Source organism: Sinocyclocheilus grahami, unplaced genomic scaffold (assembly GCF_001515645.1).
Source record: "Sinocyclocheilus grahami isolate Dianchi unplaced genomic scaffold, SAMN03320097.WGS_v1.1 scaffold608.1, whole genome shotgun sequence".
Taxonomy (NCBI): domain Eukaryota; kingdom Metazoa; phylum Chordata; class Actinopteri; order Cypriniformes; family Cyprinidae; genus Sinocyclocheilus; species Sinocyclocheilus grahami.
The window spans coordinates 1,146,811-1,159,977 of record NW_015505787.1 but is presented as its reverse complement, the minus strand read 5'-3'; the positions used below and the strand labels follow the sequence as shown (position 1 = coordinate 1,159,977).

The window sequence follows — 13,167 nt, the reverse complement described above, 5'->3', positions numbered from 1 at the left end:
CCCCTGATTGTCCCCCACCCACACAACCCCCCCCCCCCCCCCCCCCCCCATTTATAATGGACATGCTTTTGTTTGTCTTGTAGACTCAGCAGGTGCAGAAGGCCATGGATGAGAAGAGATTTGAAGAGGCCGTGCAGCTACGTGGAAGGTGCATTTGCTACATATTGTTTGTAACTTGTAGTGTGGCTAATTACTTTTTGTTGTTTGACTGTAGTTTAACTTCTTTCGCCCGAGTAGCTTGTTCTCTACTGTTTAGAAGTTTGGGGTTGGTAAGATTTGTTTTAAGTCTCTTATGCTCACCAAGGCTGAATGCATTTGATTAAAAAAATACAGTAAAAACATGAATATTGCTAAATATTATTACAATTTAAAATAGCTGTTCACTATTTGAATACGTTGTAAAATGTAATTTATTCCTGTGATGCAAAGCTGAATTTTCAGCATCATTAGTCTTCAGTGTCACATGATCCTTCAGAAATCATTCTAATATGCTCATGTGCTGCTCAAGAAACATTTCTGATTATTATCAACATTGAAGAACGTTGTACGGCTTAATATAGTTATGGAAACAGTGATGCATTCTTTCACGAATTGAATGTTGTATATAGTTTGAGCATAACTACAGATACAACACGGATCTCTTATGAAATATAATAATAACACTGACGTGTTTGTGTGTAAATGCAGGAGCTTTGAGAACAATCTGAAGACATACAAACTGCTGGCTCATCGCAAACCAGAGTCTGAGCTTCCAAACGTGAGTGTTGTATCTGTACCTGGTGATCTTCTACTAAACACCTCTGCTGACTGACATCAACATGCTGTTGGACCAGACTTACTGATTCACAAGCCCTCACTACATGCTGTGAGACAGGATTCCACCCCTAGCAGATGCTTCCAGAGGAAACCAAGATGAATTAGTCCTGTCGCACATCCTGTGCGAATATTTCTGCTTGTGGATAGCTATTTATAGCTCTATTCTCTAGCTATTATTATCCCAATGTCACCGAATCCTTAAAGGGCCTTGAGTTGTGTTAGCTTGTTTTAATGCTTCAAAACTAACATCAGGCAGCAACACTATTTTTTTATTTTTATATTTTTTAGTTGACAGTTTTCCACCAAAAGGCTGTTTTTTCTTTTGTACCTTTAATGCATATTTATGCAAATGAGCTCGTTTATGATTGGTTACCCTCCACACTACTTCACACTGTTGTTAATCAGTTGCTAAATAATAGGCTTGATGTGTAAACATGGGCCATATGCTGATGAATGTATGTTTGCGCTGTCAATACCATGGTGCTTTTGTGGTGAATACAAGCAGCTTCTGCAGCTAAGATTCCATAAATTGTCTATGTGAAAAAATGAAATAATTATAAATAATTAAATTGCATAATTACAGAAGTTTTAGTAACTGATTGTTCTTCGGGGTTTATTTTATTTAATTTAAATTAATTTACATGACTAGACATTGATGATTACGTTTTGCACATAGCAATTTCCCAGCACTTTCTACCTTATTATATATTTTAGAGCTAGACACAAATGGAAAAATGTATATTGAAGTATTTTTTATTATTTAAAAAATATATATATAATTATTTATTCAGTTTTTTTAAATTATTTTTTAAAGATTTTCGTATTGACCTGACCAATGAATTTACATGACTAGTCGTTCATGAGTATGTTTTGCAAATAGCAATTTCTCCTTTTTATGTTTTTATTTTTTTATTATTATAATTGTATTTTATTTTAAAGAGTTTTCCAGGTTTATAAATCACTACAATTCTCCTATATCTTACATCCAGAGTTTCCAAGACCATGAGAACACGATTCTCAAATAATTACAGCTAACATTTATTATTATTATAAACTATTTTAGCTTATTTTTGTTTTGTCCTATTTTGCATAATTTTAAGCCATCTTTGGGCAGTTTTCTGAGGTCCCTAGGGAGTCCCGGCTCCATGTTTGAGAACCACTGATGCATAGTACTGTATGTTTAATGTTGCTTTTCTAAAAGCCTTTTGTAGACCAGAAAACAAGAGTCTTGAATGGCAAAGCTGCTGCATCACATTCACAAAAGTCAAACAGCAGAAGTGTCCAGAAGTGTTTAGTCAATAATCATTCTCTGCTCTGGGCTGTGCGTCGAGTTAACGAAAGACCACATTACCCTGCACCGAATGGAATGGAAAACAGATTGATGAACCAGCCACAGCTGGTTGGAAACATTGTGCAATTCTTAATAGGCATTGAGTGGTCAACACAAAAACACGATGATGATCAAGAAATACCAGGCCTCAAATATATAGACATACCAACTGGTTATATAAATGAATATGGCCATTTTTTATTTGCTTTGTCAGGCTGCATATATCCAGCAAGATTTACAGTAATCCACGAGGACACTTGCTTTTTTTATTTTTTATTATAGACAACCAAACATAAGTCAGTAATATAGCTGAAGGCTCATGCTAGCCAACGCTCTGCTGTATTAGGAGAAGTGGATTTAATGTAAATTATTGACATGTTATGTCTTCATCCCTCATTCAGAGCAATTTTAACGTGGCTGTGTTGAACGTGGGCGCCCCCGCCGCCGGCATGAACGCAGCCGTGCGCTCTGCTGTCAGAGTGGGCATCTCCGAGGGACACAAAATGTTCGCTGTCAGTGATGGGTTTGAAGGATTCTATAAGGGGCAGGTAAATATTTCATCTCTAAAATCCCATATTTAATAACCATCCAGCAGGTTTTAAACTCAGTGGCTTATGGGAGACATTCAGTAAGTGATGTAAAACAAGAACCGCAAACAAGCTTCACACATGTGACCCTGGAGCACAAAAGCAGTCTTAAGTCACTGGGGTATATCTGTAGCAATAGCCAAAAATACATTGTATGGGTCAAAATTATCGTTTTTTCTTTATGCCCAAAATCATTAGGATATTAAGTAAAGATCATGTTCCATGAAGATATTTAGTAAATTTCCTACCGTAAATATATCAAAACTTAATTTTTGATTAGTAATATGCATTGCTAAGAACTTCATTTGGACGGGTGAGAAAACTGACTTATTGCACAAGGATGCATTCAATTAAAGGTGATTTTCTCAATATTTAGATTTTTTTTGCACCCTCAGATTTTCAAATAGTTTTATCTCAGCCAAATATTGTCCTATCTTAACAAACCATACATCAATGGAAAGCTTATCTATTCAGCTTTCAAGTGTTGTATAAATCTCAATTTAGAGAAATTGACCCTTGTGACTGGTTTTGTGGTCCAGGGTCACATATGAGCAAAATCCTGTTTCGCTTGGGCCCCATGAGGTAGACTTTCATAATGGCAAATCCAAAATATCACGTCATCCAGTATCTTATGTAATTGCAGTCCTTATTACACAATATTTTAATGTAGATAATTCGAGTATAGTTGAGGATAAATAGAAGGATGGAGGATAAAAGCTTAGATTTGTTGTTGTCATCCTTTGTTGATGTTGATGATTTCTGAAGGATCATGTGACACTGAAGACTGGAGTAATGATGCTGAAAATTCATCTTTGATCACAACAATAAATTGCATTTTTAAAAAAAAATATTAAAATAGAAAATGGTTATTTTAAATTGTAATATTTCACAATATAACTGTTTTTACTGTATTTTTGATCAAATCAATGTAGCCTTGTGTGCATAAGGGAGTTTTAAAAACATCTTACTTCTGAACGGAAATGTATATTTATATTTAATTCATATGTTCACATGCACACAAGTTTTGTTGTTTGCATATTTACCACACACTAAGTAAGAATTACTATATTTTTACAGGACACATATACAAATGCTGTTTTGTGTAGCATTACTAGCACAAGCCTCTAGGTTACAGCAATTATATACTGCTCTTTTAAATGGCAGGCTCACATCAAGTTGCTCTAATTGTATTGCTTTAGTAATTGCATTAAGAGCAGGAAGTACTCGGCACATGAACACGTTTAACTAAAGTAGACGTTGAAAACAGCACAAGCAGTGGTGTCGCTCCAGCCCTGCTCTGCTGCAGGACATGACAGGATTTACATAAACCAATTTACCCCTGCAGTACCACTCTGTGCTGATACGGGGCGATGGCTAAGAGCTTTCGGAGGAATCAAGATAAACACTGAGCAATTAATTACATTACATGGGCTTGGTCCTTAGATTAAGACACAATCCACTAATTATCTTGTTGAACAAGCTCAAGGAGGATTACAAACTCAGTTAGAGAAAGCAATGTCTCATCAAATCCATGTGTTATTATCAATCAATCAATCAATTTTTTTTAAATAATGTTTTTGAATTCTTATTTTCTCTCCAGCCCTGATGCATTGAGAGACTTGTTGAGTTATTTTTGGTTAAGAGAGTCTCATCCATAGCGGAGTTCTCCATTATGATCTCTTTAGCCAGTCTAATCCAATTTAGAAAGCACATGAGTGTCAATCACATTTAAACCATTTGGATTTATATTTGAAAAACTACACTAAAAATAAATATTACCGTAAGTCATCATATGGGGCACTTTTGACAAAGACAGCAGAATAATGCTGCCTTGTAAGACACCTTGTAAGAATAAGTACTTTTAAGTATAGACCCTTGAAAAAGTATACTTAAGCATACATTTAAAAAGAGTACTTAAGTGTAAGCAATGATGAAGTTGCAATTTAGACCATTCAAATATATGAACCTTAAATATAATACTGAATAACACTGTTAAAAATTATAAATGAAGTACTTTACATGCTCTCTAGTATGTTAGTCAACACATCAAGTGTACTTCTTTAAAGCACAACATATTAAAACAATGATTTAAAATGCACTTTAACGCAAAACTTTTAATTTCACATTACAAAGTACACTTTTTAAAAGTACGTTAAGAAACAGACATGAAAGTGTACTCTAAGTACACTTCAGTTTAATTCGATTTCATTCATATTTTATTATAATTTAAAAAAAATTTACTTTTTTGTATTTGAAGTACACTACAAGTACACATTCAATACAGTTAAGCACACTCTTTTTCATATCCATGGACATTTCTGTCATGTTAAATATAAAATCTAAATATAAGTTAAATATATGTGAGTGTGCTTTGTAAGCTCATTTAAGCATCGAGTTATACTTGTTCTCAGACACGTAAACATGTCTAACTCATTAACTGTGGTTTAGTCACTAATGCAGCTCATGTGAAATATCATTTGTGTGGTGTGCTGACTTGCTGCCTGTCTCAGATTAGTTACTTACGAGGTTTCTGTTCATGTAAGATGGTCTCTTAGAGGACAGCTGCCCATGTAGTGATCTAAGCTGCTCACTCACATTTTGGAGTTTTAATGCACTCTTAGGAAATTTTTGTTGCAACACATTTTTGATCCACTATGCTCTCCTTTCTCAGATAAAAGAGATCAAATGGGCAGATGTAGGTGGATGGACGGGTCAGGGTGGATCCCTCCTGGGAACTAAACGGTATGTATCTTGTATACAAAGTTTATGCTGCATGTTTATATACAGATTTTAGTAATGCAGATGATTTTGCATGCAATGTGCTATACTTCTCAATACCTATATATTCTCAAATTTGCAGAACACTTCCTGCAAAGCACATTGACAAAATTGCAGAACAGATGCAGAAGTATAACATAAATGCATTGTTAGTGATCGGAGGATTTGAGGTAGGTCTTCCAGCCTGGGCTTTAGGCATTTTAATGTTTTATCTTGCATTTTGTTTCTCACATGAATAACTTAAAAAAGTGATGTGATTTGCTGTAAATATTTTATATAGTATTTTCAAATTATTTTAATATAATTTTGTATTTATGTAAAATATAACCACACAATTAGGTAACACGTTACAATAAACTTAACCTTGGTTAACTACATTAGTTCACATGAAATAACAATAAAAAAAAAAAGATTCTAAAGCAATAATTAATCATAATTAGTTAATTTCAGCATGTACTAATACATTTTTTAAATCTTTATACAAAAAAAAAAACTTGTATCCGTTAATATTATTTAATGAACCTGAGCTAATGCAAACTAACAATGAACAGGTGTATTTTAATTAACATTAACAGAGATTCATAAATACTGTAACAAATGTATTGCACATTGTTAGTTAATGCATTAGCTTAGTTTAAATAAGAAAGGTTATTGTAAAGTGTTACCCATAAATATTATAACATTATTAACAATAAAAAAAACATTTATTTTAGATTAATATTAAAACTATAATTTATTTTGCTAATAAACTATATAAATTATTATTTTTTTTTATTCTTAATTTAAAAAGACACTGTTTTGTTAACTTTCCTGCCCTCTCCATCATGTTTTCCTATGCAGTATCACCTAAAGTTTCCCGTGCTCCTGTTCTTTTCATAATGAACATCCAAAAGCATTCAGAAATGGTGAAAATCACCTTAGCAGGCACCGGTTCATCTTTCAGCCGTTTGAATGAACAACATTAACATTCACACAGCTGAGATGACAAATGGCGCCATTAAAGTCGGAACAATGACCCACAATTTCAGAATAGCTCTCCTGCTTTTCTAAAGTCATTTCATGTTTTGAGTTGAGGCTCATCTTCTCTCTTTCTATACAGACATCCTCAGAATGTGTGTGTATGCATTTTACGCAAGTGTTTCAATTTGAAGTGTGTGTACGGAGTGGATCCTCTGTCTCATGCTCTCCGTCGTGATGGCCATGGCTTTCCACTCGGTTCCTTCCTCGTCTGTCTCTCCCATTCCCTGTCTGTCCCCTCATTCCATCCCTATTCCCTGCACTGTTGGCGGTTCACTAAATATCCAGCTCTGTCCTGCCCTGCAGGCCTTCCTGGGGATCATGGAGTTGTTAGCAGCCCGCGCGACTTTTGAGGAGTTGTGTGTGCCAATGGTCATGGTGCCGGCCACAGTCTCCAACAATGTGCCCGGCTCAGATCTCAGCATTGGCGCAGACACGGCTCTGAACGCTATCACTTTTGTAAGTGAGGCACCACCCTCCAGCCAATCACATCAGAGGCTCTTGTCTTTTCTTTGCAAGCCAATCAAGGAGGCTCCGCCTTATGTTTACCAGCCAATCACGTCAGACTCGGCTACCAGAGCAGCAGTAGTTTCCAACTTAAAGCTGCGGTCACATTTACCGTTGTTCGGCTTATTTTCGCAAACAAATCTAGTCACAATTGAGAATTTTGTGCAGCAGGTTTCATATCGGGTTCAAGTTCAAATTGGCCAACAGAAAGATACTTGGTTTGAAAGTGACTTCTGTGTGAACTGTGCTTCATAAATCACTACACAATTGACAAGAGACTATGGATTTTTCTTTGCCTGCAAAATGTCGCCAACATTCTGCTAATGTGACCGAATCTTTAGACAGGCAAATCTTTAGATTCCTTTGCAGTCAGTCAAGTTACTCAACTTGTGTGTGAAGGCACATCCTAAGGGAGCTGGTTTCAGACAGGCATCCAAGGCACCATAATATAATGTCTAATGAGCTCAAATAAATTCAAATGAGATTTAAACATCAATTTAGCGACTGCAGTGCTAATTCCTCATTATAGATCTAGTTAAAAAAATGAAAACTCACATATGTCGCCTTCAACAACCAATCACATTAAGGTGTTTTAGTAGACAGGGCATGAGTAACAATTTCATTAACTTCATTAAAAAAAAAAACATGCAAAGATTATTTACGAAATTATTAAAGGGGTGGTTCACTGGTTTTGCAAACACTATAGCAGTATAACTGATGTAGGCTTATGTTTTATTTTTAATTTTTTTCCTTTTTATTCAAAATATTTCCAAATGTGTAGTCTAAACTACATCAATATCTCGATTTTAAAATATGTGTAAGTAAATACATTTTGCACCTTTATAGATTATGTTATTTGATCAATAAATGGTGATGGGCAAAGTAGACTAATAGTGTAATCTATTAACAAATAGGCCTATGGGTGTCATGCCATAAAATATTTTTAATATGACTGACTTTGTATTAGCCTACTTAACACTTTCATTTTACAGAGAGCAAAGAACTTTTACATTAACAAAAAACATTTTCATTCAGTCTAGCCAGAGTTCAGGCACTCTCAAAAACTCCCATTAAAATCACTGAAGCTGTTTACACTGTGAAATGAATATCTTACTTACATTCGTACGCACATCTGCACGTTGTTGTTTCTGATGAGAGAATTCACCATTCACAGATAATTCAGTCATCGAGCAAGTGAACAAAACACCGCGTTTCAGCGGTGACTCATCTGCACGTCTCTGATTGGCCATTGCATTCATAAGCTCAACAGAATCGTGTGTGATTGGTTATAATGCAGCGCTGTACAAACGCGTCTGTCGGCTCAGCGCCAGCCAAAACGCAAACGTGGATTTGAATTTAGCAGCTGATGCTGTGCCGCACTGAACGATCTAATCACACCGGTGTGATTGCATCAAATATAAAAATATTTTTCGGCTATTTTTTGTCTTTTGGAAGCTGAATTCAAAACCCACTTGGCTCAGAAATCTTTGAATGGGCATGACGCCTCTTGGGTAGGCCTATGTTTTTTATTTGTTGTTGTCTCATACTTTTAGATACGCTGTTATTTGTAAATGCTACTGCTTATGCTAGCTTTTAATATACGGTTTTATACTGATTAAAACTTTTAATACAGTATGGTAACTGCATGCGTGTCCATGTTTAACGCTTCTCATAGCTATGTGAAAATAAGTGTATAATTGTAACAGTTCATTGTTGGTGCTGAGCTGAATGAGAGAGAGAGAGAGAGAGATGCAGAGCGTGTGCAGAGCAGGGGACGCGAGGAACAGTATTATGAACCGCTGCTTTAGAACATTGATTTTGAAACTTGAGAATCCATTAGAATCGTTAGAAGACAGAATCGTGATTCATATATGAATAGATTTTTACGTGCACCCCTAGTTTTCTCTTCCTCTTCTCTAAAGCAGCGCAGCATGGCCTCGCCCCCTTTGCTGTCTTTTCCCGGGGGCGGGGTTTATCTGGGTTTGTGATGTCACGAACCCGGGAAGTAACTCGTTGTAGTCCCTACCAGACGTTTTTTTAGGCATTAAACTGCCAGAATTTTAAAAGACGATATCTCCGTTTGCATTGAACTTTCATCTTCGTAACTTTGCAGATATTGTTTATGCTCAAACAGCAACATTACACACTAACTAACGTTAACAAAAGTGAAATCGCAATCAACCACCCCTTTATTAAGATATGTCTGGGCCAAATTCAGCTTCATTTTCTTGAAGCAAAATATTATTCCTTATTGATTTGGGGGTGAAATATGACCTGGTCATGTTCTTAGTAGTTTTGTGAGCTTTACATTGAAATATTTCTACACTGAGCATTAAAGTTTCGGCTGGTAAACACAAAGCCGAGCCGTTAGCTGACAGGTAAGTGGAGATGACATGATGGCGGAATGTTTGCAGCTGTGCTTTTTTTGTGGCTGTCATGTGACTGAGCCTGTGCTGTGCTCACACGGCATTAACCCATCATAACAGATCGCTCATCCCGGCTAACACTGGCGGAGCTAGAGTCTGCATAGTTTCTTTACATCCATGGTTTAACAAACCTTACTAAAGCACAGGCTACTGCCAGTTTTTCATAGTTCACCTGAAACCCTCATGTCCTTACAAAGTCAACTTTTTGTTGTCCATGGAACTCAAATGCTAAGTTATTTTGATATATATTGGATGCTACAAAATTGAATGGAGACTAGGAATAAAAATAAAAAGTAACCCAAGATAAAAATTAACATAAAAGTAGACCATGTGACTTAAGGCTCTGTACTGATACGAATTCTATAGTGCACATGATACCTTTAAATTACTCATTTTAGTTAAATCGTGGTTATGTTGTACAAATTTGTTCCTTTCTAGTTAAATCATGGCCACAATTGAACTAAAACAAGTGAACAAATTAAAATGTGGCCATAGGAATTCATTCTTAAATACATACAGTATATCGATATGTATTCAACGATATCTTCCCTTCTTCTCCCAAAGCTCCCAAATATAATTTTCGCATACACATTTACACAAAGCGTCAGTAGCCAGATTTGTCTATTTTTTTTTTTATTGATTATACATCTTTATTTGAGTTTCCTTTTATTTTGTATTATTTTGTATTTCCTTATTTAATAATATATAAGTATTGTCAAATAAGTAAGCAGTAAACTGCCAAATTTCAATTGTTTCATTGCTCTCTTCATTTTACAAAGATGTATGATGTAAAAGATGCAATATTTTGCTATATACTCCTAGTCATGTATAGAAACAAAGGGCATATTTTTTGCAAAATAACAAAAACTAAAAACAAAAAAAAGTATTTTTAAGGGATGTCATCACACACCATTTTTTATTGGCAAAAGGCCAACTGGATGGAAGAAGCAAATTTCATGGAAGAAAAAAAAAAACACAAATAGCACAAATAGTGGATGGAAACTTAGCTGCAGACGTCATACCATGTTTAAAGATTTTCAGCAAAAACCCTCACATTGCGTGACTTCACAAGCTTTAGAATATAGTGCAATATTACTATGCCATTCTGGAAAACGTTTAGTTTTCATGGAAAAAAACAACAGGGGTAATGGCATGAGGGTGAGTATAGTGACAGAATTTTCTATTTTGGGTGAATTGACACATTTAAACATACTCACACTCACAATTTAGTAAGCAAATCGTATGCAAAGACCAGTCGGAATTGAGTATGCCAGTGTTACGAGGGCGTCATCACTGTCAGTTTCAGTACACTATCACTGTTAATGTGTGGACTGAGTCATCTTGCTGTCTCTATGTCTGATAAGAATGTGCAGAATCCCTGCCGTCTCGCTTCAGTGTCTTTGTGCGTGTGAGTGCGTAAGTCGATCCGATCCCATCCGTACCCCCTTCCTCTTCCCCTCGACTCGCAGTCAGAAGCCATGGTGGCCATCACACGGTGGGTGTCCCATCAGCAGGGTCCACTCCTGCACCAGTACTCCCCCTGCTGGTCTAACGTGTGCATTGTTCTGTCCCCTGTGGTCCCCTGCTGTTTTGTGCTGACCTGCCAAAGGCCTTAGAGTGTCTGCTGCAGCTGTATGAGGCTCGGTCCAGCTATGAGGAGTTTTGCATCCCGCTCTGTATGCTGCCTGCAACCATTAGTAACAATGTGCCGGGCACTAACCTTAGTATCGGGGCAGATACGGCCCTCAATGCCATTGTGGAGGTAAGAATGTAAGATAAACCTCATTCCTGTCTGAAAAGGAGTCATTCTTTGGAAACAATATTAGTTCTACCCACAATACTTGAATTGATATCATTCTAATTTGAATTTGTGCCAAACTTGTTAAATTCACATGTTTTGGGGTTGAATGTTACGGGGTTGAAATTGCAAAACGTTTAATAAAAGTAATAGCTTGCAAATACCACATTATTTGCAATCAGTATTCTAGTTCGTATGTGCTTAATATGAATATTTTTCGCCATAACTGAGTTGAACTGTTGAGCCTGACAATACTGCATAAAATGATATGATTATATAATCTTTATTTTACGTTATAAATGTTTTACATCTTAAATTTAAATTATAATTTGAAAATGGTAATGCCAAGTCTATTAGATTGACATTTTGGGGTTGAAATTACAAAAGGTTTAATAAAGGTGATGGTTTGCAAATATCAAATTTGTACAATCAGTATTCTAGTTTTAATATTTTTCCTCATAACAGAGTTGAACTATTGAGCCTGACAAGGCCAAAAAAACACATTGAAATACTGATGAAGATAAAGCTATCTCAGTGTGAGCCACCTGGTCAAAAATAATGATGTTATTCACTTAAATATGATGTGAAACTATTATTTTTAAAGGGGAAAACACGGTGATGGACAAATAAAACATTTTAGGGGGAAAATAAAATATTTTAGCAGAATGTTCTTTTTTATTAACAAATAAAATAATGCATTCATATAAAATGACACATCATAAATAATAATATTAACATTATAAAAATATTACACCTAAATAATATTATTATATTTATCACTTATTCTATATTTTATGTAACATTTTTAACAGAGGCACACAACTTGTGGCTGATATTCCTATTAAAAACAAAAATTAAAAGTTTTATTATCCATTAAAAAGATTAAAATGTATCAAAAATTGTGACTGATTTGATAATAGCAGTAGTACTTGAGAACACACACAATGGCACAGTTTCCTGAGAAAGACTCAAAGATACTCAGTAATAAAAACATTCAGATGGTTTAGATGGCAATATTTTTGGAATAACATATGCAGTTTAGTATGAGGAGCATTATTGTATATCATAAATTGTTTTGTCAGTCTGAAAGGTGCTCCTAAAAGCCCATATTTAGTAGAGTTTACCTTCCCAAAGCTCTCTGTGAACGTAAACTAATTTATCTTGGCTTAGATTTACTGTCATGAAAAGTAAATATTCCATGTCTCCAAACTGGTTTGTGTTCATAATAGTAAGAAAATATTTTTTTTTTTTAGTTAGAGTTAGTAAGAAAAAGTGGTTCTTGTTGCATGGCATGTAATGTATCTGGCATGACAGTGATTCAGCAGGTTGAAGCAAGATTTATAGCATTACTCAAGACACGAAATGACTAAACGTGTATGTGTTTGTCAGACATGTGACCGTATAAAGCAGTCTGCCAGCGGAACAAAGCACCGCGTGTTCATCATCGAGACCATGGGAGGTTACTGTGGTTATCTGGCCAGTGTTGGTGGTCTGGCAGCTGGAGCAGATGCTGCATATATCTTTGAGGAGCCGTTTGACATCAGAGAACTTCAGGTTACCAGCGCACACACACACACACACACACACACCGCTAAAACGCTACTGTTTTAGTAATAAAATTATGCAACATTATTCATAAATAATTACACATAAGGTTATATAATCTTAGTGCCTGTTATTAAACAATAAACATTAGCGCCATCTGTTGGTTAAATGAAGAACCTGTTTCTCTTTTCTTCAGTCTAACGTAGAGCACTTGACAGAGAAAATGAAGACCAGCATTCAGAGAGGACTAGTCCTGAGGTATCTGTCTATCTATCTGTCTATCTATCTGTCTATCTGTCTATCTGTCTGTCTATCTGTCTGTCTATCTGTCTGTCTGTCTGTCTGTCTGTCTGTCTGTCTGTC

At 35.7% G+C, this 13,167-nt stretch overlaps 1 protein-coding gene across 1 annotated transcript in view; it reads left to right on the top strand.

Annotated features, from left to right (window-relative positions):
- LOC107557568 (ATP-dependent 6-phosphofructokinase, platelet type-like) overlaps positions 1-13,167 on the top strand; it is a 28,400-nt gene that overhangs the window by 12,270 nt on the left and 2,963 nt on the right. The window contains 8 exon segments of the mRNA XM_016241041.1: positions 84-148; positions 688-757; positions 2,548-2,694; positions 5,405-5,475; positions 5,594-5,681; positions 11,071-11,223; positions 12,649-12,813; positions 13,001-13,062. Of these exon segments, the coding sequence (XP_016096527.1) occupies positions 84-148; positions 688-757; positions 2,548-2,694; positions 5,405-5,475; positions 5,594-5,681; positions 11,071-11,223; positions 12,649-12,813; positions 13,001-13,062 (821 nt within the window).